Below are 23,338 nucleotides of genomic sequence, written 5' to 3' on the forward strand. Positions count from 1 at the left end.
CTTCAGCTTTGCTGTGTATGACTTCTGTCCCAACTGGTGCCTCTGTGGTTCCCTCCCTCTCATCTAAATTGTCTCGATCTCACTGTACAGTATCTCTCTCCCTCTCCATCCTCCCTCCATCTCTGTGTTGTGTTCCAAACAGCAGGATTTGTCTTGTGTCTTCCGAGAGGTTGACAGCCGCCTGGGGTGGAGAAGATGACCCTGTGGCTGACCCTGTGGCCACTACTGTTCAAAATACTACTAGAAGCTAACTGCTAGCCAACCCATAGTCTCTGCACAACTGCAGAGGAACAGTAGTTTTGCTTTGATTTTAGGGCCAGGCATTTTTTTCTGCCCAGATCAAATAGTTATTACAATATATGTATTTTTTATTTATTGGAATGCTTTTCAGTTTTAAGCCAAACAAAAATGCAAATCCTCAGCATGGAACTGTTCTATGATTTCCCTGTGTACTAGTGTCACTTCTCTGTGCCTCTCACCTCCCAGACAACTGTAGACTGTATTCTCCATTTCAGTGGCCCGGCCAGGTAATCTATAATCTGCCACCCGGGCTGCTTGATGTGTGAGTGTGTCTCTCTGTCTGTCGGGCTTCATTTGTCTGTAGGCATGCTGCTGCTCTCTCCTCTCTCAGGGAGATAAGCAGCACGTCAGGCCCTCTGGTGAGGAACCGTGTGGCAGGCTCAGCTGATAACACAGCAGCCCAATGTTGTACAGTGCTTTAAAAAGGCATGCAGGGGATGAGGCCTGACAACATCTATCTCACCAGTCTCCTGTATGTGAACGATGACATCCTTTGCTTGTCCTTGAGAGAGGAGCGGGCAGAAAGTCATCATGGAGGAGATGGTAGTTGGATTAACTCTAACCTGCCCGTGTGTGTTCTCTTTTCTTTTAGTGTATGTATGGGTGGCAGGTAGCCTAGTGGTTAGACCGTTGGTCCAGTAACCGAAAGGTTGTGGATCAAATCCCTGTGCTGGCAAGGTAAAAAATATGTTGTTCTGCCCCTGAACAAGGCAGTCAACCCACTGTTCCTAGGCCGTCATTGTAAATAGGAATTTGTTCTTAACTGACTTGCCTAGTTAAATAAAGGTTAATAAATAAATGTATACATGTGGCTGTGTGTGTATGCAAGGCTGGCACAGGAGTCAGGACATAATGACAGTAGTAGTAGCAGCCCAGGGGAAGCACTTTTACATAACTCCTCTCACTGGGATAAGGGTTTGGCAGTATACTGTATTTTACAATATACTGGTATTGATGCATGTACATGGCTCATCGCGCTCTAGCGACTCCTTGTGGCGGGCCGGGCGCCTGTAGGCTGCCCATGTCGTCAGTTGAACAGTGTTTCCTCCAACACTTTGGTGCGGCTGGCTTCTGGGTTAAGCGGGCGGGTGTTAAGAAGCGCGGTTTGGAGGATGCGAGGCTTGACCTTCGACTCCTGAGTTGCAGTGATAAGACAAGATCGAAAAAGGGGGTAAAAAATAAAAACAATAAAAAATCAAAATAAGCCCTGGAAATGATCAAATACCATCATACAGCTCTAACTCTGATCTGCTGCTACTCCTGGTCCTGCTGCTCCTGGTTCTGATCCTGATTCTGCTGCTCCTGGTTCTGCTGGTTCTGATCCTGATTCTGCTGCTCCTGGTTCTGCTGCTCCTGGTTCTGATGCTCCTGGTTCTGCTGGTTCTGATCCTGATTCTGCTGCTCCTGGTTCTGCTGCTCCTAGTGCTGCTCCTGATCTTTGAGACCACTGTTCCACTGTACTACCATGCTGTTTCCAGTCAAGTGAACAGAGGGCCAGGCAGGCTAGCTTGAGTAAGGACACGCATTGGCAGCAGGTCAATACTGCCCTTTCCTTTCCTCAACTCTGTGTTTGTATGTATGTGAGGGAAAGAGAGCAGATGTGTGTCTCTGTCTATGAGTAAGAAAGGGTACCTGGTGTGAAATAGCTTTTCAATTGGTGATATCACTCGCTCTGAGACCTTGAAGTATTTTTTTCCCCCCTGCATTAGTGATAGGTAACAATGTTTCGTGGGAGGCAGTTGTTGTGTTCAGAGGGTCCCTAGTTTGAGCCCAGGTTGGGGCAAGGAGAGGGAGTGAAGCAGACCTGTTTCAGGAGCATGCACCTGTTACACTGTCCTATGCTACAGCTCAGTATGTGTCAGGTTTTCCTTAACCCTTTGGTCACTGTGCTGGAGGTGGTGGTGTGTTTCTTCTCTGTCTGGTCCATAGTGGGGCTGTCTGGATTCCACACATACCTGATCAGCTCCAACCAGACCACAAATGAAGATGTGAGTACATGGACACACACACTCTCTCTCTCTGCTTCACAAGTTAAGAGGATTGGTTAGTGTTTAACTGGATTTCTCTTAAATTGCTGAAGTTCTCATGTGTAAAACATCAGTACCTGCAGGGTTCATCCATACCCCCAGCCATCTCCTGTCTCCTACCAGATTACACAGACACTACTAAACCCCCAGCCATCTCCTGTCTCCTACCAGATTACACAGACACTCCTAAACCCCCAGCCATCTCCTGTCTCCTACCAGATTACACAGACACTCCTAAACCCCCAGCCATCTCCTGTCTCCTACCAGATTACAGACACTCCTAAACCCCCAGCCATCTCCTGTCTCCTACCAGATTACAGACACTACTAAACCCCCAGCCATCTCCTGTCTCCTACCAGATTACACAGACACTACTAAACCCCCAGCCATCTCCTGTCTCCTACCAGATTACACAGATACTACTGAACCCCAGCCATCTCCTGTCTCCTACCTGATTACACAGACACTCCTAAACCCCCAGCCATCTCCTGTCTCCTACCAGATTACACAGATACTACTAAACCCCCAGCCATCTCCTGTCTCCTACCAGATTACACAGATACTACTGAACCCCCAGCCATCTCCTGTCTCCTACCTGATTACACAGACACTCCTAAACCCCCAGCCATCTCCTGTCTCCTACCAGATTACACAGACACTCCTAAACCCCCAGCCATCTCCTGTCTCCTACCAGATTACACAGATACTACTAAACCCCCAGCCATCTCCTGTCTCCTACCAGATTACAGACACTCCTAAACCCCCAGCCATCTCCTGTCTCCTACCAGATTACACAGATACTACTGAACCCCCAGCCTCTCTTGTCTCCTACCAGATTACACAGACACTACTAAACCCCCAGCCATCTCCTGTCTCCTACCAGATTACACAGATACTACTGAACCCCCAGCCATCTCCTGTCTCTTACCAGATTACACAGACACTACTAAACCCCCAGCCATCTCTTGTCTCCTACCAGATTACACAGACACTACTAAACCCCCAGCCATCTCCTGTCTCCTACCAGATTACACAGACTACTAAACCCCCAGCCATCTCCTGTCTCCTACCAGATTACACAGACACTACTAAACCCCCAGCCATCTCCTGTCTCCTACCAGATTACACAGACACTACTAAACCCCTTCTTCTCCTGTCTCCTACCAGATTAAACAGATACTACTAAACCCCCAGCCATCTCCTGTCTCCTACCAGATTACACAGACACTACTAAACCCCCAGCCATCTCCTGTCTCCTACCAGATTACACAGACACTACTAAACCCCTTCTTCTCCTGTCTCCTACCAGATTAAACAGATACTACTGAACCCCCAGCCATCTCCTGTCTCCTACCAGATTACACAGACTACTAAACCCCCAGCCATCTCCTGTCTCCTACCAGATTACACAGACACTACTAAACCCCCAGCCATCTCCTGTCTCCTACCAGATTACACAGACACTACTAAACCCCTTCTTCTCCTGTCTCCTACCAGATTAAACAGATACTACTAAACCCCCAGCCATCTCCTGTCTCCTACCAGATTAAACAGACACTCCTAAACCCCCAGCCATCTCCTGTCTCCTACCTGATTACAGACACTACTAAACCCCCAGCCATCTCCTGTCTCCTACCAGATTACACAGATACTACTGAACCCCCAGCCATCTTCTGTCTCCTACCAGATTACACAGACACTACTAAACCCCCAGCCATCTCCTGTCTCCTACCAGATTACACAGACACTACTAAACCCCCAGCCATCTCCTGTCTCCTACCAGATTACACAGACACTCCTAAACCCCCAGCCATCTCCTGTCTCCTACCAGATTACACAGATACTACTGAACCCCCAGCCATCTCCTGTCTCCTACCAGATTACACAGATACTACTGAACCCCAGCCATCTCCTGTCTCCTACCTGATTACAGACACTACTAAACCCCCAGCCATCTCTTGTCTCCTACCAGATTACACAGACACTACTAAACCCCCAGCCATCTCCTGTCTCCTACCAGATTACACAGATACTACTGAACCCCCAGCCATCTCCTGTCTCCTACCAGATTACACAGACACTCCTAAACCCCCAGCCATCTCCTGTCTCCTACCAGATTAGACAGACACTACTAAACCCCTCCTCCTGTCTCCTACCAGATTAAACAGACACTCTAAACCCCTACCAGATTAAACAGAAACTACTAAACCCCTCCTTCTCCTGTCTCCTACCAGATTACAACACTACTAAACCCCCAGCCAAATTACTACTAAACCCCCTCCTCCTCTCTCCTACCAGATTACACAGACACTACTAAACCCCTCCTTCCCCTGTCTCCTACCTGATTACATAGACACTACTAAACCCCCTCCTTCTCCTGTCTCCTACCAGATTAGACACTACTAAACCCCCAGCCCTTTCCTGTCTCCTACCAGATTACACACACTGCTAAATCCCCTTCTTCTCCTGTCTCCTACCTGATTACAGACACTACTAAACCCCCTCCTTCTCCTGTCTCCTACCTGATTAGACTCTACTAAACCCCCTCCTTCTCCTGCCTCCTACCAGATTACAGACACTACTAAAACCCCTTCTTCTCCTGTCAGCTACCTGATTAAACAGACACGACTAAACCCCCAGCCCTTTCCTGTCTCCTACCAGATTACACAGACACTACTAAACCCCCTCCTTCTCCTGTCTCCTACCTGATTACACACACTACTAAACCCCCTCCTCCTGTCTCCTACCTGATTAGACACTACTAAACCCCCTCCTTCTCCTGTCTCCTACCAGATTACAGACACTTCTAAACCCCCTCCTTCTCCTGTCTCCTACATGATTAAACAGACACTACTAAACCCCTTCTCCTGTCTCCTACCAGATTACACACACTACTAACCCCCTCCTCCTGTCTCCTACCTGATGACACACACTACTAAACCCCCAGCCATCTCCTGTCTCCTGTCTGATTACACACACTACTAAACCCCCTCCTCCTGTCTCCTACCTGATTAAACAGACACTACTAAACCCCCTTCTCCTGTCTCCTACCAGATTACACACATACTACTAAACCCCCTTCTTCTCCTGTCTCCTACCTGATTACACACACTACTAAACCCCCTCCTGTCTCCTACCAGATTACACAGACACTACTCAACCCCTCCTTCTCCTGTCTTCTACCTGATTACACACACAACTAAACCCCCTCCTTCTCCTGCCTCCTACCTGATTACAGACACTACTAAACCACCTTCTCCTGTCTCCTACCAGATTACACAGACACTACTAACCCCTCCTTCTCCTGTATCCTACCAGATTACACAGACACTACTAACCCCTCCTTCTCCTGTCTCCTACCTGATTACAGACACTACTAAACCCCCAGCCTTCTCCTGTCTCCTACCAGATTACACAGACACTACTAACCCCTCCTTCTCCTGTCTCCTACCTGATTACAGACACTACTAAACCCCCAGCCTTCTCCTGTCTCCTACCTGATTACACAGACACTACTAAACCCCCAGCCTTCTCCTGTCTCCTACCTGATTACACACACTACTAAACCCCCTCCTCCTGTCTCCTACCTGATTAGACACTACTAAACCCCCTCCTTCTCCTGTCTCCTACCAGATTACAGACACTTCTAAACCCCTCCTTCTCCTGTCTCCTACATGATTAAACAGACACTACTAAACCCCCTTCTCCTGTCTCCTACCAGATTACACACACTACTAACCCCCTCCTCCTGTCTCCTACCTGATGACACACACTACTAAACCCCCAGCCATCTCCTGTCTCCTGTCTGATTACACACACTACTAAACCCCCTCCTCCTGTCTCCTACCTGATTAAACAGACACTACTAAACCCCTTCTCCTGTCTCCTACCAGATTACACACATACTACTAAACCCCCTTCTTCTCCTGTCTCCTACCTGATTACACACACTACTAAACCCCCTCCTGTCTCCTACCAGATTACACAGACACTACTCAACCCCTCCTTCTCCTGTCTCCTACCTGATTACACACACTACTAAACCCCCTCCTTCTCCTGTCTTCTACCTGATTACACACACAACTAAACCCCCTCCTTCTCCTGCCTCCTACCTGATTACAGACACTACTAAACCACCTTCTCCTGTCTCCTACCAGATTACACAGACACTACTAACCCCTCCTTCTCCTGTCTCCTACCAGATTACACAGACACTACTAACCCCTCCTTCTCCTGTCTCCTACCTGATTACAGACACTACTAAACCCCCAGCCTTCTCCTGTCTCCTACCAGATTACACAGACACTACTAACCCCTCCTTCTCCTGTCTCCTACCTGATTACAGACACTACTAAACCCCCAGCCTTCTCCTGTCTCCTACCAGATTACACAGACACTACTAACCCCTCCTTCTCCTGTCTCCTACCTGATTACAGACACAACTAAACCCCCCTTCTCCTGCCTCCTACCTGATTACAGACACTTAAACCACCTTCTGTCTCCTTACACAGTCTCCCTACCTGATTACAGACACTACTAAACCTGATTACAGACCCTAAACCCCCAGCCTTCTCCTGTCTCCTACCAGATTACACAGACACTACTAACCCCTCCTTCTCCTGTCTCCTACCTGATTACAGACACTACTAAACCCCCAGCCTTCTCCTGTCTCCTACCAGATTACACAGACACTACCCCTAATTACAGACACTACTAAACCCCCAGCCTCTCCTGTCTCCTACCTGATTACAGACACTACTAAACCCCCAGCCTTCTCCTGTCTCCTACCAGATTACACAGACACTACTAAACCCCTCCTTCTCCTGTCTCCTACCAGATTACACAGACACTACTAAACCCAGGCATCAGTTTGTTTTTTCCTCTAGTGGATGGTTGAGTTTGGGGGAAGACAACCAGATCTGAGTTTGCCTCATCGCTCACCACTGTAGAGCTGCCTGGGACATTATAGACACACACATACAGGAGGAACCGAAAGTTCCAGTCAAAAGTCTTTCAATACAACTACGTTTTTAACCCCTGGTTTATTGCTCTGATTGTGGCTTTTTCTGTTTCAGATCAAAGGGTCGTGGTCGTCTAAAAGAGGGAAAGACAATTATAACCCTTACAGCCACGGAAACATATTCACCAACTGCTGTGCAGCGCTGTGTGGACCCTTACCACCCAGGTAAGGACAGTCCTGTGTTTGCGTGCGGATCTGACACTATCTGGCTCTGTATATTTGGATTTACCCAGAATGTAACATATGGCACACTATCATCCTCTGTCTTAGAGAAATCTCAAATCCAATAGTTCTTCTCATTCTAGGAGAAATCAGTTTTTCCTGTCACTGTAATTTCCTACATTGTCAGAAAGCTAAAATAAGTCTGTCATACAGAGCTCATCTTGATCTCGCTAGAGAGCTGCTGCTGTGAAATCATCTGCCGGCAGCTATTCCTCATTCAGACCTCTGATAGTACAATGGATTCCAGCACCTCCCAGTGAGATCAAACTATGCACATAGAATGACTACTACATCTAGCACTTCTATCTATAGACTCATAGCCATTGATCGCTTATTAGCTTGTCTTATCTAACACTTCCTTCTCTACAGAATTTGCATTCAGACACATCATCAATATAACCCTTTCATTTGGATTGCCTCACTGTGTATAACTCATAGTTGAAACCCCATTATTTATTTCACCTTTATTTAAATAGGCCATAGAGGCAAAATATTTACAATTTAGCATTAACACTGGAGTGACATATGTGCAGATAATGATGTGCAGGTAGAGATACTGGGGTGCAAAAAATGAAATGGGGATGAACAGTGAAATATACCTGCTGGAGCTACGGGTGGGTGTTGCTATGGTGACCAGTGAGCTAAGATAACACGGGGCTTTTCCTAGCAAAGACTTATAGATAGTGGGTTTGGCGAAGAATATGTAGCAAGGGCCAGCCAACGAGAGCGTACAGGTCGCAGTGGTGAGTAATATATGGGGCTTTGGTGACAAAATGGATGGCACTGTGATAGACTACATCCAATTTGCTAAGTGGAGTGTTGGAGGCTATTTTGTAAATGACATCGCCGAAGTCAAGGAGCGTAGGATAGTCAGTTTTACGAGGGTATGTTTGGTAGCATGAGTGAAGGAGGCTTTGTGAAATAGTATGCCGATTCTAGATTTCATTTTGGATTGGGGATACTTAATGTGACTCTGGAAGGAGAGTTTACAGTCTAACCAGACACCTAGGTATTTGTAGCTGTCCACATATTCTAAGTCGGAACCGTCCAGAGTAGTGATGCTAGGCGGGCGGGCAGCAATCGGTTAAAGAGCATGCATTTAGTTTTACTAGCATTTTAGAGCAGTTGGAGGCCACGGAAGGAGTGTTGTATGGCATTGAAGCTCGTTTAGAGGTTTGTTAAGTGGCCAGATGTATACAGAATGTGTCGTCTGCGTAGAGGTGGATCAGGGAATCACCAGCAGCAAGAGCGTCATCATTGATGTATACAGAGAAGAGTCTGCCCGCAAATTGAACCCTGTGGCACCCCCATAGAGACTGCCAGAGGTCCTGTCAACAGGCCCTCTGATTTGACACACTGAACTCTATCTGATAAGTAGTTGGAGAAACAGGCGAGGCAGTCATTTGAGAAACCAAGGCTGTTGAGTCTGCCGATAAGAATGCAGTGATTGACAGAGTCGAAAGCCTTGGCCAGTTCGATGAAAACGGCTGCACAGTACTGTTTTTTTAGTGTGGCTGAGGTGCACCCATGACCAGCTCAGAAACCAGATTGCATAATGGAGGAGGTACGGTGGGATTCGAGATGGTCTGTGATCTGTTTGTTAACTTGGCTTTCAAAGACTTTAGAGAGGCAGGGCAGGATGGATATAGGTCTGTAACAGTTTGGGTCTAGTGTGTCTCCACTTTTGAAGAGGGGGATGACTGCGGCAGCATTTCAATCTTTAGGGTTCTCAGAGGATACAAAAGAGAGGTTGAACAGGCTAGTAATAGGGGATAACAAAGAGAGGGTCCAGATTGTCTAGCCCAGCTGATTTGTAGGGATCCAGATTTTGCACCTCTTACAAAACATCAGCTATCTGGATTTGGGTGAAGGAGAAGCGGGGGAGGGGTTGGGCAAGTTGCTGCGGGGGGTGCAGGGCTGTTGGCCCGGGTATGGCTAGCCAGGTCGTAGAAAAATGCTTCTTGAAATTCTCGATTATCTTAGATTTATCGGTGGTGACAGTGTTTCCTAGCCTCAGAGCAGTGGGCAGCTGGGAAGAGGTGCTCTTATTCTCCATGGACTTTACAGTGCCCCAAAACTTTTTAGAATTAGTGCTTCAGGATGCAAATTTCTGTTTGAAAAAGCTAGCCTTAGCTTTTCTAACTGACTGTGTATATTGGTTCCTGACTTCCCAGAAAAGTTGCATATCACGGGGGCATTTTGATCCTAATGCAGTATGCCACAGGATGTTTTTGTGCTGGTCAAGGGCAGTCAAGTCTGGAGGTAACCAAGGGCTATATCTGTTCTTACTTCTAATTTTTTTGAATGGGGCATGCTTATTTAAGATGGTGAGGAAAGCACTTTTAAAGAACAACCAGGCATCCTCTACTGACGGGATGAGGTCAATATCCTTCCAGGATACCCGGGCCAGGTCGATTAGAAAGGCCTGCTTGCTGAAGTATTTTAAGGAGCGTTTGACAGTGATGAGGGGTGGTTGTTTGACCGCGGGCCCATTCCGGATGAAAGCAATGAGGCAGTGATCACTGAGATCCTGGTTGAAGATAGCAGAGGTGTATTTGGAGGGCAAGTTGGTCAGAATGATATCTATGAGGGAGCCCATGTTTACGGATTTAGGGTTGTACCTGGTAGGTTCCTTGATAATTTGTGTGAGATTGAGGGCATCTAGCTTAGATTGTAGGACGGCCGGGGTGCTAAGCATATCCCAGTTTAAGTCACCTAACAGTACGAACTCTGAAGATAGATGGGGGGCAATCAATTCACATATGGTGTCCAGGGCACAGCTGAGGGGGGTCTATAACAAGCGGCAACAGTGAGAGTCTTATTTCTGGAAAGGTGGATTTTTAGAAGTAGAAGCTCAAACTGTTTGGGAACAGACCTGGATAGTATGAGAGAACTCTGCAGGCTATCTCTGCAGTAGATTTCAACTCCGCCCCCTTTGGCAGTTCTATCTTGACGGAAAATGTTGTAGTTAGGGATGGAAATGTCTACATTTTTGGTGGCCTTCCTAACCCAGGATTCAGACACGGCTAGGACATCAGGGTTAGCGGAGTGTGCTAAAGCAGTGAATAAAACACATTTAGGGAGGAAGCAAGAAACCAGGGCTTTTACGGTTCCAGGACTGTTATGACCTATGGCCTCCTGTCTCTCTCCCAACACCCTACGTGCCTCCCCTCACGTTCTACACACACTCTCTGTGGTGAAAGCTCTGGTTCTTCACACTCACTCAGCCTAGATAGCCTCTATCTTCTCTTATCTTTACAGCCCAGGTTTCCCTCGCTGATGAGACAACTGGAGACGCAGCACCTCTTCTGTGGTTTAACTCTAAGCTCAGTGCCAAATAGCATCCTATTCCCTATGTACTGTAGTGCACTACTTTTGACCAGGACTCGTAGGGCTCTATAGTGAATAGGGTGCCATTTGGGACATGTAGAAAGGCATGCCACAGTGCAACAGTAGCATGTTATTAACAGTGAGGTAAAACACACGTACAGGGCCAGGGGGAACCGGTGAATAAACAGGGGAGAGAAATTTAAAATGCTTTTAGCTCTGGGCCTTTCAGTGTGTTTGGCTGCACTCTGTGTAACGGTCCCAACCCAGCCTCCACTGCCCACATCATTACTCACTGGTAATAACTCTACTGGGTAGCAAGGGACAGTACTCACTGGGCAGGTGGTGGGCAAGAAGGGAGGGGGCAGGTGTGTGTGTGTGTGTGTACATTCTATATGTCTTCATGTTTTCACAAGTCCACCTCCGCCTGCCTGTCTGGTGAATTCCTGTAAGAGACTAGCTAGCTCTGAGTCAACAGGCTCTCTGTTACTGATTACCCTGTGCACGCACACATTCCATTAGAGCTGACCTGTGTCACTGTTTCATATCAACACACAGCCCCTCCATGGTGGTGAATGGATGTTGGTTAGCCCATGACTTAGTCTCTATGCACTTACACATACTCACACACCCCCTTTATACAGACACACATGCATCCTTAGACACACATACAAGCTCTCACACACACAAAAAAAAAGACACACACTATAATTCAATCATGTTGCTTAACCTCAGCAGGTTCCTGTCTACTCAGCCATGTGTCAGCCCAGCAATGGTAATGATAGAACAGCGATAATGATTCACTCCACTGATCGTTGTATGACCTCATTGACTGAATACTAAGAGGAGAGCCTGCATACGGAATGAAACATTAAATACAACGCTCCTTTAGTGGGTTTCTCTGTGTGCTTCTTCTGGCCCTCTTGTTCTTTCACAGTATTAACTCTGTCATCTCATTTCATCTGCATTCTGTATCCTCTTAACATCGATTTACATTGTGTAAGGATATCTGCCAACGATTGAAATTAGAGTATTCAAAGAAAGTAAAGCATTTCATTCACAAATGCAAAATAAATGTACAGTGTCAGCCTTGCCTCAAAGTACGGTATTGAAATAGACTTGGGACTTGCCTTATTCACTTGTCAAGGAAGGGATCTAAAATATTATATAATTGAATGGTTTTCTCAGATATTTCTCTTTCTCTCCTCAGTCTCATCGACAGAAGAGGCTTTGTCCAATCAGACACGCCACAGCCCACCCCGCCAACCAATGGCATCACCATGTATGGATCCACCCAATCACAGAGCCACATGGTGAGCCATTCTCCATTCTGTGTCTTTTCCAAACCTACTTATGGCCATCAGTGCAAACCAAACCACACCCTTGCCATCTTAATATGGCTTACCATATGTCACCTGGCCTCTTGAAGATTAGTTAGCTATAGGTTCCTTATAAAAGGTCAAGCATGGTGAACAGTGATATCATTGATTCAGCCATTCCGGGCCTTGAAAGGAGGGTGGCCGCACAGTGACCCATCATTGGCTGACTCAACCTGGAAAACGAATGGCAGCTGTTGCTGTGCCAGGCCCTGATTGCATGGCAGTGCCAGCTTCTTCAGCTCTCATAGTAGCCTGATTGTCCAGCTGTTGTCTTATATCCTGCTTGTTTTTTTATCTGTAAACAATGGCTCTACTGTCCGCCTTGCCATCTAGATAAACTATCCCAATCAATCTCCCGGGAATTATGATGACCAGCGGAATCATGGTGTATTATTGCAATCATCAGCATTGGTAATTGGTTTAGAGTTGGACGAGGGCCCTGTTTCCACGCGATGGGGGTCAAGGGCAGGGTAGGGTTAGAGCGTCCCTCCCTCAGGATTGATGAATAAATACCGCTGCTCCCCTCATACCACGCTACTAAGCCAACTGACAAGGCTGTTGATCTCACCTCTCTCCCTCTTTCCCTCCAGCTCCTCTCAATCCAAATCTAGAAAGCCAAATCTATTTTGCCAATCTCATTTCCATATCTGGTCAACAGATTGGAACAAATCAACTGCTGGGATTCCAAATAGTGGATTGTTTCTGTTAATATTCACACAGATTTTACCCATGAAGCTCAGTGATCTGGCATTATGGCTGGGAAATAGGTCAGTGCGTGTGTGCGAGTGACAGGCAATGTCATTATGGACAGTGCTCGTGCTGTGTGACTCCTTGGCTCCCCCCCTCATCACACTCTTCCCCCTCTCTGACATCTCTGAGATCCCTAGGGAGGGACATGTGTTGTGCTCATGTGCAGTGCACACTCTCTCCCCCTCTGCTTCCCACAAGCTTATCATGCAGACTGACTGGACAATCTAACTCTTGTGCTGGGAGGTTTTGGCATGGCAAAAACAGATAGATAGATGGCAAGAAAGGGATGACAGACAATAACAGACATAGGGAGAGGAAATGAGAATAAATGGTGTTTTAGAGCGAAAGGTCCTACAGTACCCAGGTAGAGTGAGGCTGACTTAACAAGGCACTGTCAGCAGACAGTGTAATTGGTGTTGGCGTGTTTCAGAACAAAGGGAGAGGAACTGTAAATGTCAACCTCACCCCACCAGTCCTGCAGGGAATGAAAGAAAGAGGACGGCTTTGGTGGCCCTTAGTGAACAAGCTGTTGTTTCCCTTCTCCTACATTCTAATGAACGGTCACTACTTGTTATACTCCTCTGAACTTGAATCCAATAGGCTGTTAGAATAATCCAGTGTCCTGGATGGCAACTCTGGTCTTATTGAGTGGGTCATGGCCATCTGGAACAGTTGTGCTGGCTGGGAGACGGGTTTGGCATTCCATCGCTTTATCACATGTAGAGTCTGTTAGGACCAGTTGTTATTGTTAGGAGTAACATACTACATTTATTACTTTTCACAGGGAACCATTTGAAATGTCGCCACTAACGAAACTTATATTTAGTCACCAACTCAAGAGAATGTGGCATGTGTTTGACTTAACAAGAGAGAGAATTTCCATTGAAATATAGCACCGTTGAATCATAGCTGGTCGTCATGTAAATACGGAAAGACTGAAAAACAGCTTCTGTCTCTGGGCCATCAGACTTCTGACGTGTGATTTGTTAATTCATTAGACAAATGACTAATAGAATGCTTCTCACCTATGTCAAACTAATAATCTAGCTTGAACAACCCTAGAATGAACCAATGTTTAGACAGCTGTCATCATTTGAATGTGCAGCAGATCATCATGTAGTCAGCCAGGCAGGCAGGCAGATCATCATGCAGTCACAGCCAGGCAGGCAGATCATCATGTAGTCAGCCAGGCAGGCAGGCAGATCATGCAGTCACAGCCAGGCAGGCAGATCATCATGCAGTCACAGCCAGGCAGGCAGATCATCATGCAGTCACAGCCAGGCAGGCAGGCAGATCATCATGCAGTCAGCCAGGCAGGCAGATCATCATGCAGTCACAGCCAGGCAGGCAGATCATCATGCAGTCACCAGCCAGGCAGGCAGATTGTCATGCAGTCAGCCAGGCAGGCAGACATGCAGTCAGCCAGGCAGGCAGACAGATTGTCATGCAGTCAGCCAGGCAGGCAGACAGATTGTCATGCAGTCAGCCAGGCAGGCAGACAGATTGTCATGCAGTCAGCCAGGCAGGCAGGCAGGCACACAGATCGTCAGCCAGGCAGGCATGCAGATCATCATGCAGTCAGTCAGCCAGGCAGGCAGATTAAGAGCAGACATGGTTTTCTTCAGGCTAGGCTAGACCAGGTTTGGTTTGTTGTATTCCTTCTCTCCCTAGCTCTGTGCCAGCTGCAATAAAAAGGCCATGGTGGCGAAGTAATTACAATATAGCAATTAAACACTGGAATGGTAGATGTGCAGAAGATGAATGTGCAAGTAGAGATACTGGGGTGCAAAGGAGCAAGATAAATACAGTATGGGGATGAGGTAGGTAGATGGATGGGCTGTTTACAGATGGACTATGTACAGGTGCAGTGATCTGTGAGCTGCTCTGACAGCGGGTGCTTAAAGCTAGTGAGGGAGATATGAGTCTCCAGCTTCAGAGATTTATGCAGTTCGTTCCAGCCATTGGCAGCAGAGAACTGTAAGGAAAGATGACCAAAGGAGGAATTGGCTTTGGTGGTGACCAGTGAGATATACCTGCTGGAGTGCGTGCTACGAGTGGGTGCTGCTTTGGTGACCAGTGAGCTGAGATAAGGCGGGGCTTTACCTAGCAGAGACTTGTAGATAACCTGTAGCCAGTGGGTTTGGCGACGAGTATGAAGCGAGGGCCAACTAACGAGAGCGTACAGGTCGCAATGGTGGGTAGTGTATGGGGCTTTGGTGACACAACGGATGGCACTGTGATAGACTACATCCAGTTTGTTGAGTAGAGTGTTAGAGGCTATTTTATAGATGGTATCACCGAAGTCAAGGATCGTCAGTTTTACGAGGGTATGTTTGGCAGCATGAGTGAAGGATGCTTTGTTGCAATATAGAAAGCCGATTCTAGATTTAATTTTGGATTGGAGATACTTAGTGTGAGTCTGGAAGGAGAGTTTACAGTCTAACCAGACACCTAGGTATTTGTAGTTGTAGTCAGAACTGTCCAGAGTAGTGATGCTGGACGGGCGAGCAGGTGCGGGCAGTGATCGGTTGAATAGCATGCATTTTGTTTTACTTGCATTTAAGAGCAGTTGGAGGCCACGGAAGGAGAGTTGTATGGCATTGAAGCTCGTCTGGAGGTTAGTTAACACAGTGTCCAAAGAGGGGCCAGAAGTATACAGAATGGTGTCGTCTGTGTAGAGGTGTATCAGAGAATCAACAGCAGCAAGAGCGACATCATTGATATATATACAGAGAAGAGAGTTGGATTGATGAGATGTGTTTTGTTGCCTTCCCTTACCACCTGGGGGGCGGCCCGTCAGGAAGTCCCGGATCCAGTTGCAGAGGGAATCCTTAGCTTATTATTAAATAGGCTAGACAAGGACTCATTTAGTTCAAAGGCTAAAACAGTGCACTGCTGGCTCATTCCCAGTCCATTTAGATGTTTGATTTACATGGACACTATTTAGGTTACAGAGATACAGAGCTAAATCATTATCTGGCTTAATGCTGTTTCAACTCCATGTATTGACTTCACTATGCATTTGAGTCACATTGAATACTGTGTATTTTAGGGCTGTCCCCGACAACAACAAAAATCTTGGTCGACCGAGAGTCATCTGTTCTTTCGACCAATCGATTGGTCTAAATGTTTTAACGTGTATTTTTCCATATACAGACGGGCATGTTAGACTGCAAATTTACCACAAGCCCAAACAGATATAATATTTACATATTATTCAGACCTAATTTCAGACCTTGTATATGATCTCTCTATTATTTGTGGGAATACTTGAAGACGATTTACTGGTGTTATATTCAACAATACAGTTGGGGAACCTTGGCCTATGTGTTTTAATAAAAACATTTATATGCACTGAGCTTGTCTGATGCTTTAAGCACACTGTTTGATGAAATAATCAAGACACAAGTGACTCTAGTGTGAGTCCTACCGCAGTTGATTTGATTGTGCCGGGCCGGGCTCAGAACGAGTGCCTGTGTGACTAGCAACCTTTGCCTCTCTCTTGCCTGCTGCAGCGACCACCTTAGAACATCAACAGTGTTTATCACGCTGTCCATGTTGCTGAAGCTGCAACATAATTACAGCCATTTCTGACTGAAAAGTTCTGTTACTACTGCTCGACTAAAGACATCTGTCAACCAACAGCCTATCGACAGTGGACTAAATGGGGTCAGCCCTAATGTTTTTCTCTGGTGGTTTACTGTGCATTCTAACAAGGTTACTAACAATATCTTTTCTCATCTCTTCATTCATTCACTACACATGTTAACCTCATCTATCTTCATTCATTCACTACCCTCCTCCTCCTATCCCCACATTTCCCTCTGTCTCAACATGTCTTATTACTCTCCCTATCTCTCCTTTCCTACCCTTCTCCATTTCTCCTGGCTCAGTGTGTTCAAGACCAGTGCATTCAGAGCACCAAATTCGTTTTGCAGGCTGCCGCCACGCCCCTGATGCAGAGTGAGCCGGTCATCCTCACAGACGAGGCCTCTCTACCGGGAAGGACGTCGTTAGGCGGTCCCTGCTCTGGAGCCCTGCCGCTAGGGGGCCAGCCTACACCCCCCACCTCCACCCCCAACCTCAGCTGTGACAATGGCATGCTGCCCACCCGGAACGACCACAGCGAAGCGCACCACCACATGGACGGGGTCCACCACCACTTCCTCACGCCTGAGGAAGCCCCCTCGCCACCGGGCATGCTCCCCTGCGGCAGCCCCCTGGGACACAGCCACACCATTCAGGGCTTCTACAACCCAGCCAGCCAGGACTCTCTACATGAGGACTCTGTCAGAGGCCTGGTCAAACTCAGCTCTGTCTGACAGGGGGTTCACTCAAATATCTGTCCATCCCCTAAAACACTCCCCCCAGGCTCTCATTCCACACCTGTGCCAAACAATGGGTCTTCCCAACCCTGAATGACTGTAACCAATATCCTCTCCGTCCTCTAAAATCACAGGACTTCTCTAAAAGACTGTGATACTATTTGGCTACTGAGAGCAGAATTGAACTAGGACCTTCCCTCCTAAGCCAACGACTTGCCAAACCTCTGCATCATACAGGGGGTTGTTGCTGGTGAAGGGCCCAGGGGACTTGTGCTTGACCTGTGCTCCTCTCTTCTACTGAAGCGTAGTCCACTGTCCTGGGAGGGGGACAGACAAAAGAGGGCTGTCTGTCAGCTATTTAAAGCAGAAAGAGGTGGCGTTGTGAGTTATTCTTAAACATGTTAAAGAAAAGCTGCTTTATTTCTTTCGTGAATCAAAGGTCTGCCATTTATTTTTTTGTACAACGGACTATGGCCTACTTGTTGATCTGATGGACAGTGTCTTTGCCTTTCTATCTGATTCTGGTTTACAGTCAATCACCAAACAAGAGTTGATGTCATCATGATGTATATCATTTAATTCATACATGTTTAAGTTACATGTTAAGATTCTGTATTGTGCCATACCAAGGTCATTTGTTTTCCTCAAGTTCTTTTTCCTGTGGATATATTAATAAAATCACATTTTTAAGGAACTAGATTCTGTTGACGCCAAGCCTCAAGGTGACCTGTTGAAAGTCATGTGTTATCACCTCTGACGTCACACATCCTTCAGTAGGTATTTAATGGTAGCCTTGTGACGAGTGCCTTTGATAAGTGTAGCTAAATGAGAATAACACAAACAATTCAACAGTTTTAAAATCATTCTACATGATGTATTGAGGATAAGTCCTGCTCTAGGCTCCTGTAATGGTCCATTCATCAGGGGTCTAAGGCCTCGGGACCTCCAGCATCAGAGAGAGAGTGGAAAACAAGGGCCCTCTGTCACCAGGAGACAGCCAAGAAAAGACTTGTATGGGCTAGGCTTACTTCAAACGGAATTTCATTTCCTCAAGCCACATGGATTCTCTTTTTTTTATGTAGCAAACTCCATAGGAAACCATCATCTTACACCAATTTCTCCTTGATTGGATGGTCAGAAGATAATACAAATATAATTTGACTGCAAATTGACCTTAAATATATCTGTTTAGGCTTCTTAACAAAAACAATCATTTCAAACGTTGATGACATTTTCCTGTGTAGGGTGCCGTCTTTTGGATGGGAAAGGTATTTCTGGCTTCGGCCTCTTTATAGTAGGGCCTTGTCCGCTGCATGTTTTGATTTAGAAAAATGGGCCAGTCGACCGCTGTTTGTACCGCTTAACTTATAGCCCCATCTGGCTGGTTGAAGAGGAGAAATGCACCTGTGTAGCGGTGATAAATGTGCATAGATATCACAGGTAATTGAGGACCTGCTGGATGGATTAGAACATTTAAAAATGACCGCAGACTAATGATAAGACATTACTACATACAGTAGATTCTTCATTATGTAGGTTACAGCAGAAGGAAACAGTAGGCATCACATGACAACAGAATTGATTAAATAAATAAGGCTGAAAATGGGTGACAAAGAACTTGCAATGTTCCCACGTTTGCGTAAACTACATTCACGGTAAACGCATGTCTGCTCAATTGGAAATTACCTTTCAATTTTAAGCGTGCTATAGCGCTGGACTTTTGGCCAAGCATGAAAATAGTGGCCGTGCAGTCATACATTCGATCCACGTTATAGCTCGATTTGACATTAAGGCAATATTCACGGTAAACGCTGCATATGTCAGCTCAATCGGAATTTACCTTTTAACGCAGATCTTTCTGCAATACGGATTGAATCCAGCCCTTGTTTTCATTGAACCATCACCACCCAGTGCAATTGGTTTGACCCTGTATTGTAGTTGTGCTTGAATTGAAGTGCACTAGACTAGGGGCTGGGTTTAACCACTATCGCGGAAGAGCCGCGTTAAAATGCGAAGGTAATTTCCAATGCAGTCTCCGCATGTTGCCTTTACATTTCAATCAAGCTATAATGCTGGTTTTCAGGTGATACGGATTGAACCCAGCCCTAGGTCATATGGTCGGTGAGCTTAGTCAACTAGATTTGGCCATTTCACATGAAAGAGTTTGACCTTGTGACAACCTTTTCAGGCCATATTGACAGGTGGCATTAATAATTCTTTCAAATGTAAGGGAGGGACTAGGAAATCCAGTCAATGCGGATGGATAAGATACATTTTAATACTATGTATAGACGTAACAAACCTTGATCAGATCACAAAACCCACAGGTTAGCGCAAGGTGTAAATGGGGCTGTTTCTATAATACTCCTGTCATTACACATTATTCCAGCCTCCCTTGCACCAGATGGTGCATACAAGTATTACGGTCAAATCCTGTAGACCCACTCAAACAGATCCAAGGCTACCTCAGCTGTAAACCTCATGGCTCAGACATTGGAACCCATAATCAGGCTGGCTCAAGCACTGCTCAGGGTGGGGGAGTTGTGAACGGGCCTGTTGTCCAGAATAGGGCTTAGCCCATTGTGGCCTAGCTTGCCTCATGGGTCACCACAGCTTGATGTCCATTAGCTCCAGGTCTCCCATGATCTCCAGCTGGTTGATGGTGCTCAGGTCCTGCACCCGGTGCCTGTATTCCAGCAGGTGAGAGCCATTCACCGCCAGCTTGAACTGGTGGGGCTGGCAGAGGATCAGCATCTGGGGCAGAGAGTACTTATAGTGAAAAAGACTAGTAAGAATTCCAATAATACAAGTAACATGTGAGAACTGCTCATTTAGAAACAGAATCCACCTGAACAAAGAAAATAGTTAATACTGATAGAGCATACCTCAAAGTACTCCCCAGGCGAGAAGGGGAAGATGGGAAGCTCCCTCTCCTCTGGTCCCCAGGACTCACTCAGGTAGGAGTTCCTGATGAACATGGCCGACTTCATCCGGGGGTTCAGGTGCAGAGCGATGTTCTCACTGCCGTTGTTGCGGAGGTTCACAGTGAAGCTGCCAGACACGAGGTTCATCAGAAAAACAATGATGTAGAATAACCTACATTGTCACGCACAGGAGGTTGGTGGCTCCTAAATTGGGAAGGACAGGCTCGTGGTAATGACTGGAGCAAATTTGTGGAATGGTATCAAATACATCCAACATGGTTTCCATGTGTTTGATGCTATTCCATTTGCTCCTTTCCAGTCATTTATGAGCCGTCCTCCCCTCAGCTGCCTCCTGTGATGTCATGGATAGTGGGCAGTCCCTATCTTGCCATTATACACTCCCTCAAAAGATACACTGTCTATTTTCTTAGAACATGGTTTAAATACTCAGTGGTGTCCTATTGCTTACCTGTGTGGGTACATGCTGACGTGTCCCTTGATTGTGATGCGCTGTCCTGGACTCACGCCTTTCAGTAGACTGCCTTTGTAAGGGAGACTCTGGAAATGCAGAAGATATAGGCCATGTCTGTACACTTATCATATTGATGCAATTGGTCATGTTGCCTAATATAGATCTATCCTTTATGTAAAATTTAACACAAAACTCACCAGGTCACCTGAGATTGAGTATATTGCCTACAGGAGAAAATAATAATGAAGACATTCATTATAGAGCTAGTTGAAAACATCTATTCTATTGACCTATAAAAAGAGTATTGGAGGGGGTACTTACTGAGTTTGGTATAAAGCCAATGGCGCGCACCTTGACTTTCCCAGATATAGAAAATGTGTCAATCCTGTCCAGTGGGATTCTGTGCTTGTATTCTAACAAATGAGAACCATTTACTGCCACCTGCAGGTACAAAGGTGAACAGCATTCACACAGGGATCACAAAAATCCATTACACTGTATTTGCATGACTATACTAGCTTATTTTGACTTAACAGTAGTGAATGTGAAAGCAAATGTAGGTTAGTGATTTTTCCTGTATGTAGCCTAATTAAAGACACCTTGTTAACCGCAAGTAAAGTCCCAGACATTGGTCCACTTGCCTTAAAGACATCATCATGGACCAGGATGATCGTCTCGAAGGCTGCTCCCTGTCTGTAGGGCAGCTGCTGAAGGGTCTCCTCCCAGCCCCAACTCTCCTGCACCAGGGAGTTACACACCACGCACGGGGAGCCCTTAAAACGGGGGTTGAAGTGGAGAGCGATGTCCGCACGAGGTTTAGTGCTGGTCCCACAGGATAGGTCCATCTGGAACCTGCAGTTACCACATTGGTACGTATTAGAGAAGAGTTTCTAAATGTCTTAAAGCTGAGGCTGGGACTTTAGTCAGGGACTCACACAAAAAAAATGAACTTATATTTTTTGTTAGCTAAACAATGTGCTGGGTAAAATTATTATTTGAGTGTGTTGAACTGACATATTTTTTTGTTTGTTACCTAAACGTTTTATTTCTAGTTAAGCATATTCTTATATGAAGCTAGGGTTGAGGGTTAGGTTTGAACTGAGATGTGGACATTAAGCTAGGGTTAGGTTTGAACTGAGATGTGGACATTAAGCTAGGGTTAGGTTTGAACTGAGATGTGGACATTAAGCTAGGGGTTAGGTTTGAACTGAGATGTGGACATTAAGCTAGGGTTAGGTTTGAACTGAGATGTGGACATTAAGCTAGGGTTAGGTTTGAACTGAGATGTGGACATTAAGCTAGGGTTAGGTTTGAACTGAGATGTGGACATTAAGATGTGGACATAGGGTTAGGTTTGAACTGAATTAAGCTGAGAACTGAGATGGACATTAAGCTAGGGTTAGGTTTGAACTGAGATGTGGACATTAAGCTAGGGTTAGGTTTGAACTGAGATGTGGACATTAAGCTAGGGTTAGGTTTGAACTGAGATGTGGACATTAAGCTAGGGTTAGGTTTGAACTGAGATGTGGACATTAAGCTAGGGTTAGGTTTGAACTGAGATGTGGACATTAGGCTAGGGTTAGGTTTGAACTGAGATGTGGACATTAGGCTAGGGTTAGGTTTGAACTGAGATGTGGACATTAAGCTAGGGTTAAAAACAACAATAACATTATTACATACCTGTCAGCATCATTGTGAACAGTGCCCTGGATAAGGACTATCTCCCCGGGGTGTAGTCCCCCAGGTATGGCCCCAGTGAATGGAATCACCTAGATGGAGGGGTCAGATGGGCTTAATAAAGACAAACCATCTAGGCAAACATAATCAAATCATATTCGCAGTGTGTGTGTGGCCTATAGCATTATTTATCAATATCTTCCATCCCATTGTTGAAACACCAAATCATATAAAATCGTTAAACATGCCAACAGCTTTTCGTCCCAACAATTATACAATGAAATGACTGCAAAACAACAAACGTTAAAGGCCACAGCTGCACATAGACCTATTGAAGACAACAACATGCATGCGGTATACTATGTTTTTATTCCTACAACGTTAGTAGAGAAAGGGAGATAACGTTAGTCTCGCTGTAAATATATGAGTATAGTAGAGGTAGTCTAGTAAAAAGCCTCTTACCGGATTTAGGACCGTTTGTTTCGCATGTGCCACAGCCATTGAGACCGTTATGCAACAATACCATGCAGTGGTTGTAGCCTAGACCGCTAAATGATGAGTGTAGAATGAATTGGGTCGATGTTTTTATTTTCTGCTATATTAGGATGGCAGTAGACATCTTCTCTTCCTCTTCTATCCAATAACCTACTACGTCACACACTATGCGTACCATGTGATCCAGCCTATGTGCGACGACATCTGCCGCTACTGTATTCAAAATAGCGTCAGGTTAAAGGGACTGGAGAACAAATACATTCCTGAACACACATTTTTTTATGTAACCTTTATTTAACTAGGCAAGTCTGTAAATAAGAATAGGTTCTTAACTATGACGGCCTACCCGACCAAACATTGTCGACGCTGGGCCAATTGTGCGCCGCCCTACGGATCTCCCAATCACCGCCGGATGTGATA

The 23,338-nt window shown here is 46.0% G+C and overlaps 2 protein-coding genes across 8 annotated transcripts in view; one reads left to right on the top strand and one right to left on the bottom strand.

Moving 5' to 3' along the window:
- The window catches only part of LOC112261969 (palmitoyltransferase ZDHHC14-like), a 75,563-nt gene extending 57,514 nt beyond the window's left edge, over positions 1-18,049 (top strand). For 6 of the 7 annotated variants that reach the window (XM_042330095.1, XM_042330091.1, XM_042330093.1 and 3 more), the window contains 4 exons: positions 2,186-2,288; positions 7,403-7,512; positions 12,107-12,209; positions 16,919-18,049. In XM_042330095.1, coding sequence (XP_042186029.1) covers positions 2,186-2,288; positions 7,403-7,512; positions 12,107-12,209; positions 16,919-17,347 — 745 coding nt within the window. In that variant the 3' untranslated portion in view covers positions 17,348-18,049. The remainder of the gene's footprint in view (positions 1-2,185; positions 2,289-7,402; positions 7,513-12,106; positions 12,210-16,918) is intronic. The other variant, XM_042330097.1, reaches the window with a different exon arrangement.
- Positions 17,901-23,338, bottom strand: LOC112261968 (galectin-8). Its single transcript, XM_024437628.2, has 8 exons — positions 22,886-23,338; positions 22,427-22,515; positions 21,388-21,598; positions 21,068-21,187; positions 20,944-20,970; positions 20,744-20,832; positions 20,236-20,401; positions 17,901-20,104 (listed from the first exon to the last, which is right to left on the bottom strand). The coding sequence occupies exons 1-8, from the start codon at positions 22,922-22,924 to the stop codon at positions 19,955-19,957; spliced, it is 891 nt and encodes a 296-aa protein (XP_024293396.1). The 5' UTR covers positions 22,925-23,338; the 3' UTR covers positions 17,901-19,954.

The sequence above is a fragment of the Oncorhynchus tshawytscha genome, linkage group LG11 (genome assembly GCF_018296145.1).
Source record: "Oncorhynchus tshawytscha isolate Ot180627B linkage group LG11, Otsh_v2.0, whole genome shotgun sequence".
In the NCBI taxonomy this organism is placed as follows: Eukaryota; Metazoa; Chordata; class Actinopteri; order Salmoniformes; family Salmonidae; genus Oncorhynchus; species Oncorhynchus tshawytscha.

Bases quoted from the DNA above. Each gene is read 5' to 3' on its own strand.
- LOC112261968 (XM_024437628.2), bottom strand. From the start codon at position 22,924: ATGGCTGTGGCACATGCGAAACAAACGGTCCTAAATCCG. The intron at 22,516-22,885 runs GTAAGAGGCTTT...CCCTCCATCTAG, and splicing joins AACAAACGGTCCTAAATCCG to GTGATTCCATTCACTGGGGC. The intron at 20,105-20,235 runs GTATGCTCTATC...TCTCTGCCCCAG, and splicing joins CGCCTGGGGAGTACTTTGAG to ATGCTGATCCTCTGCCAGCC.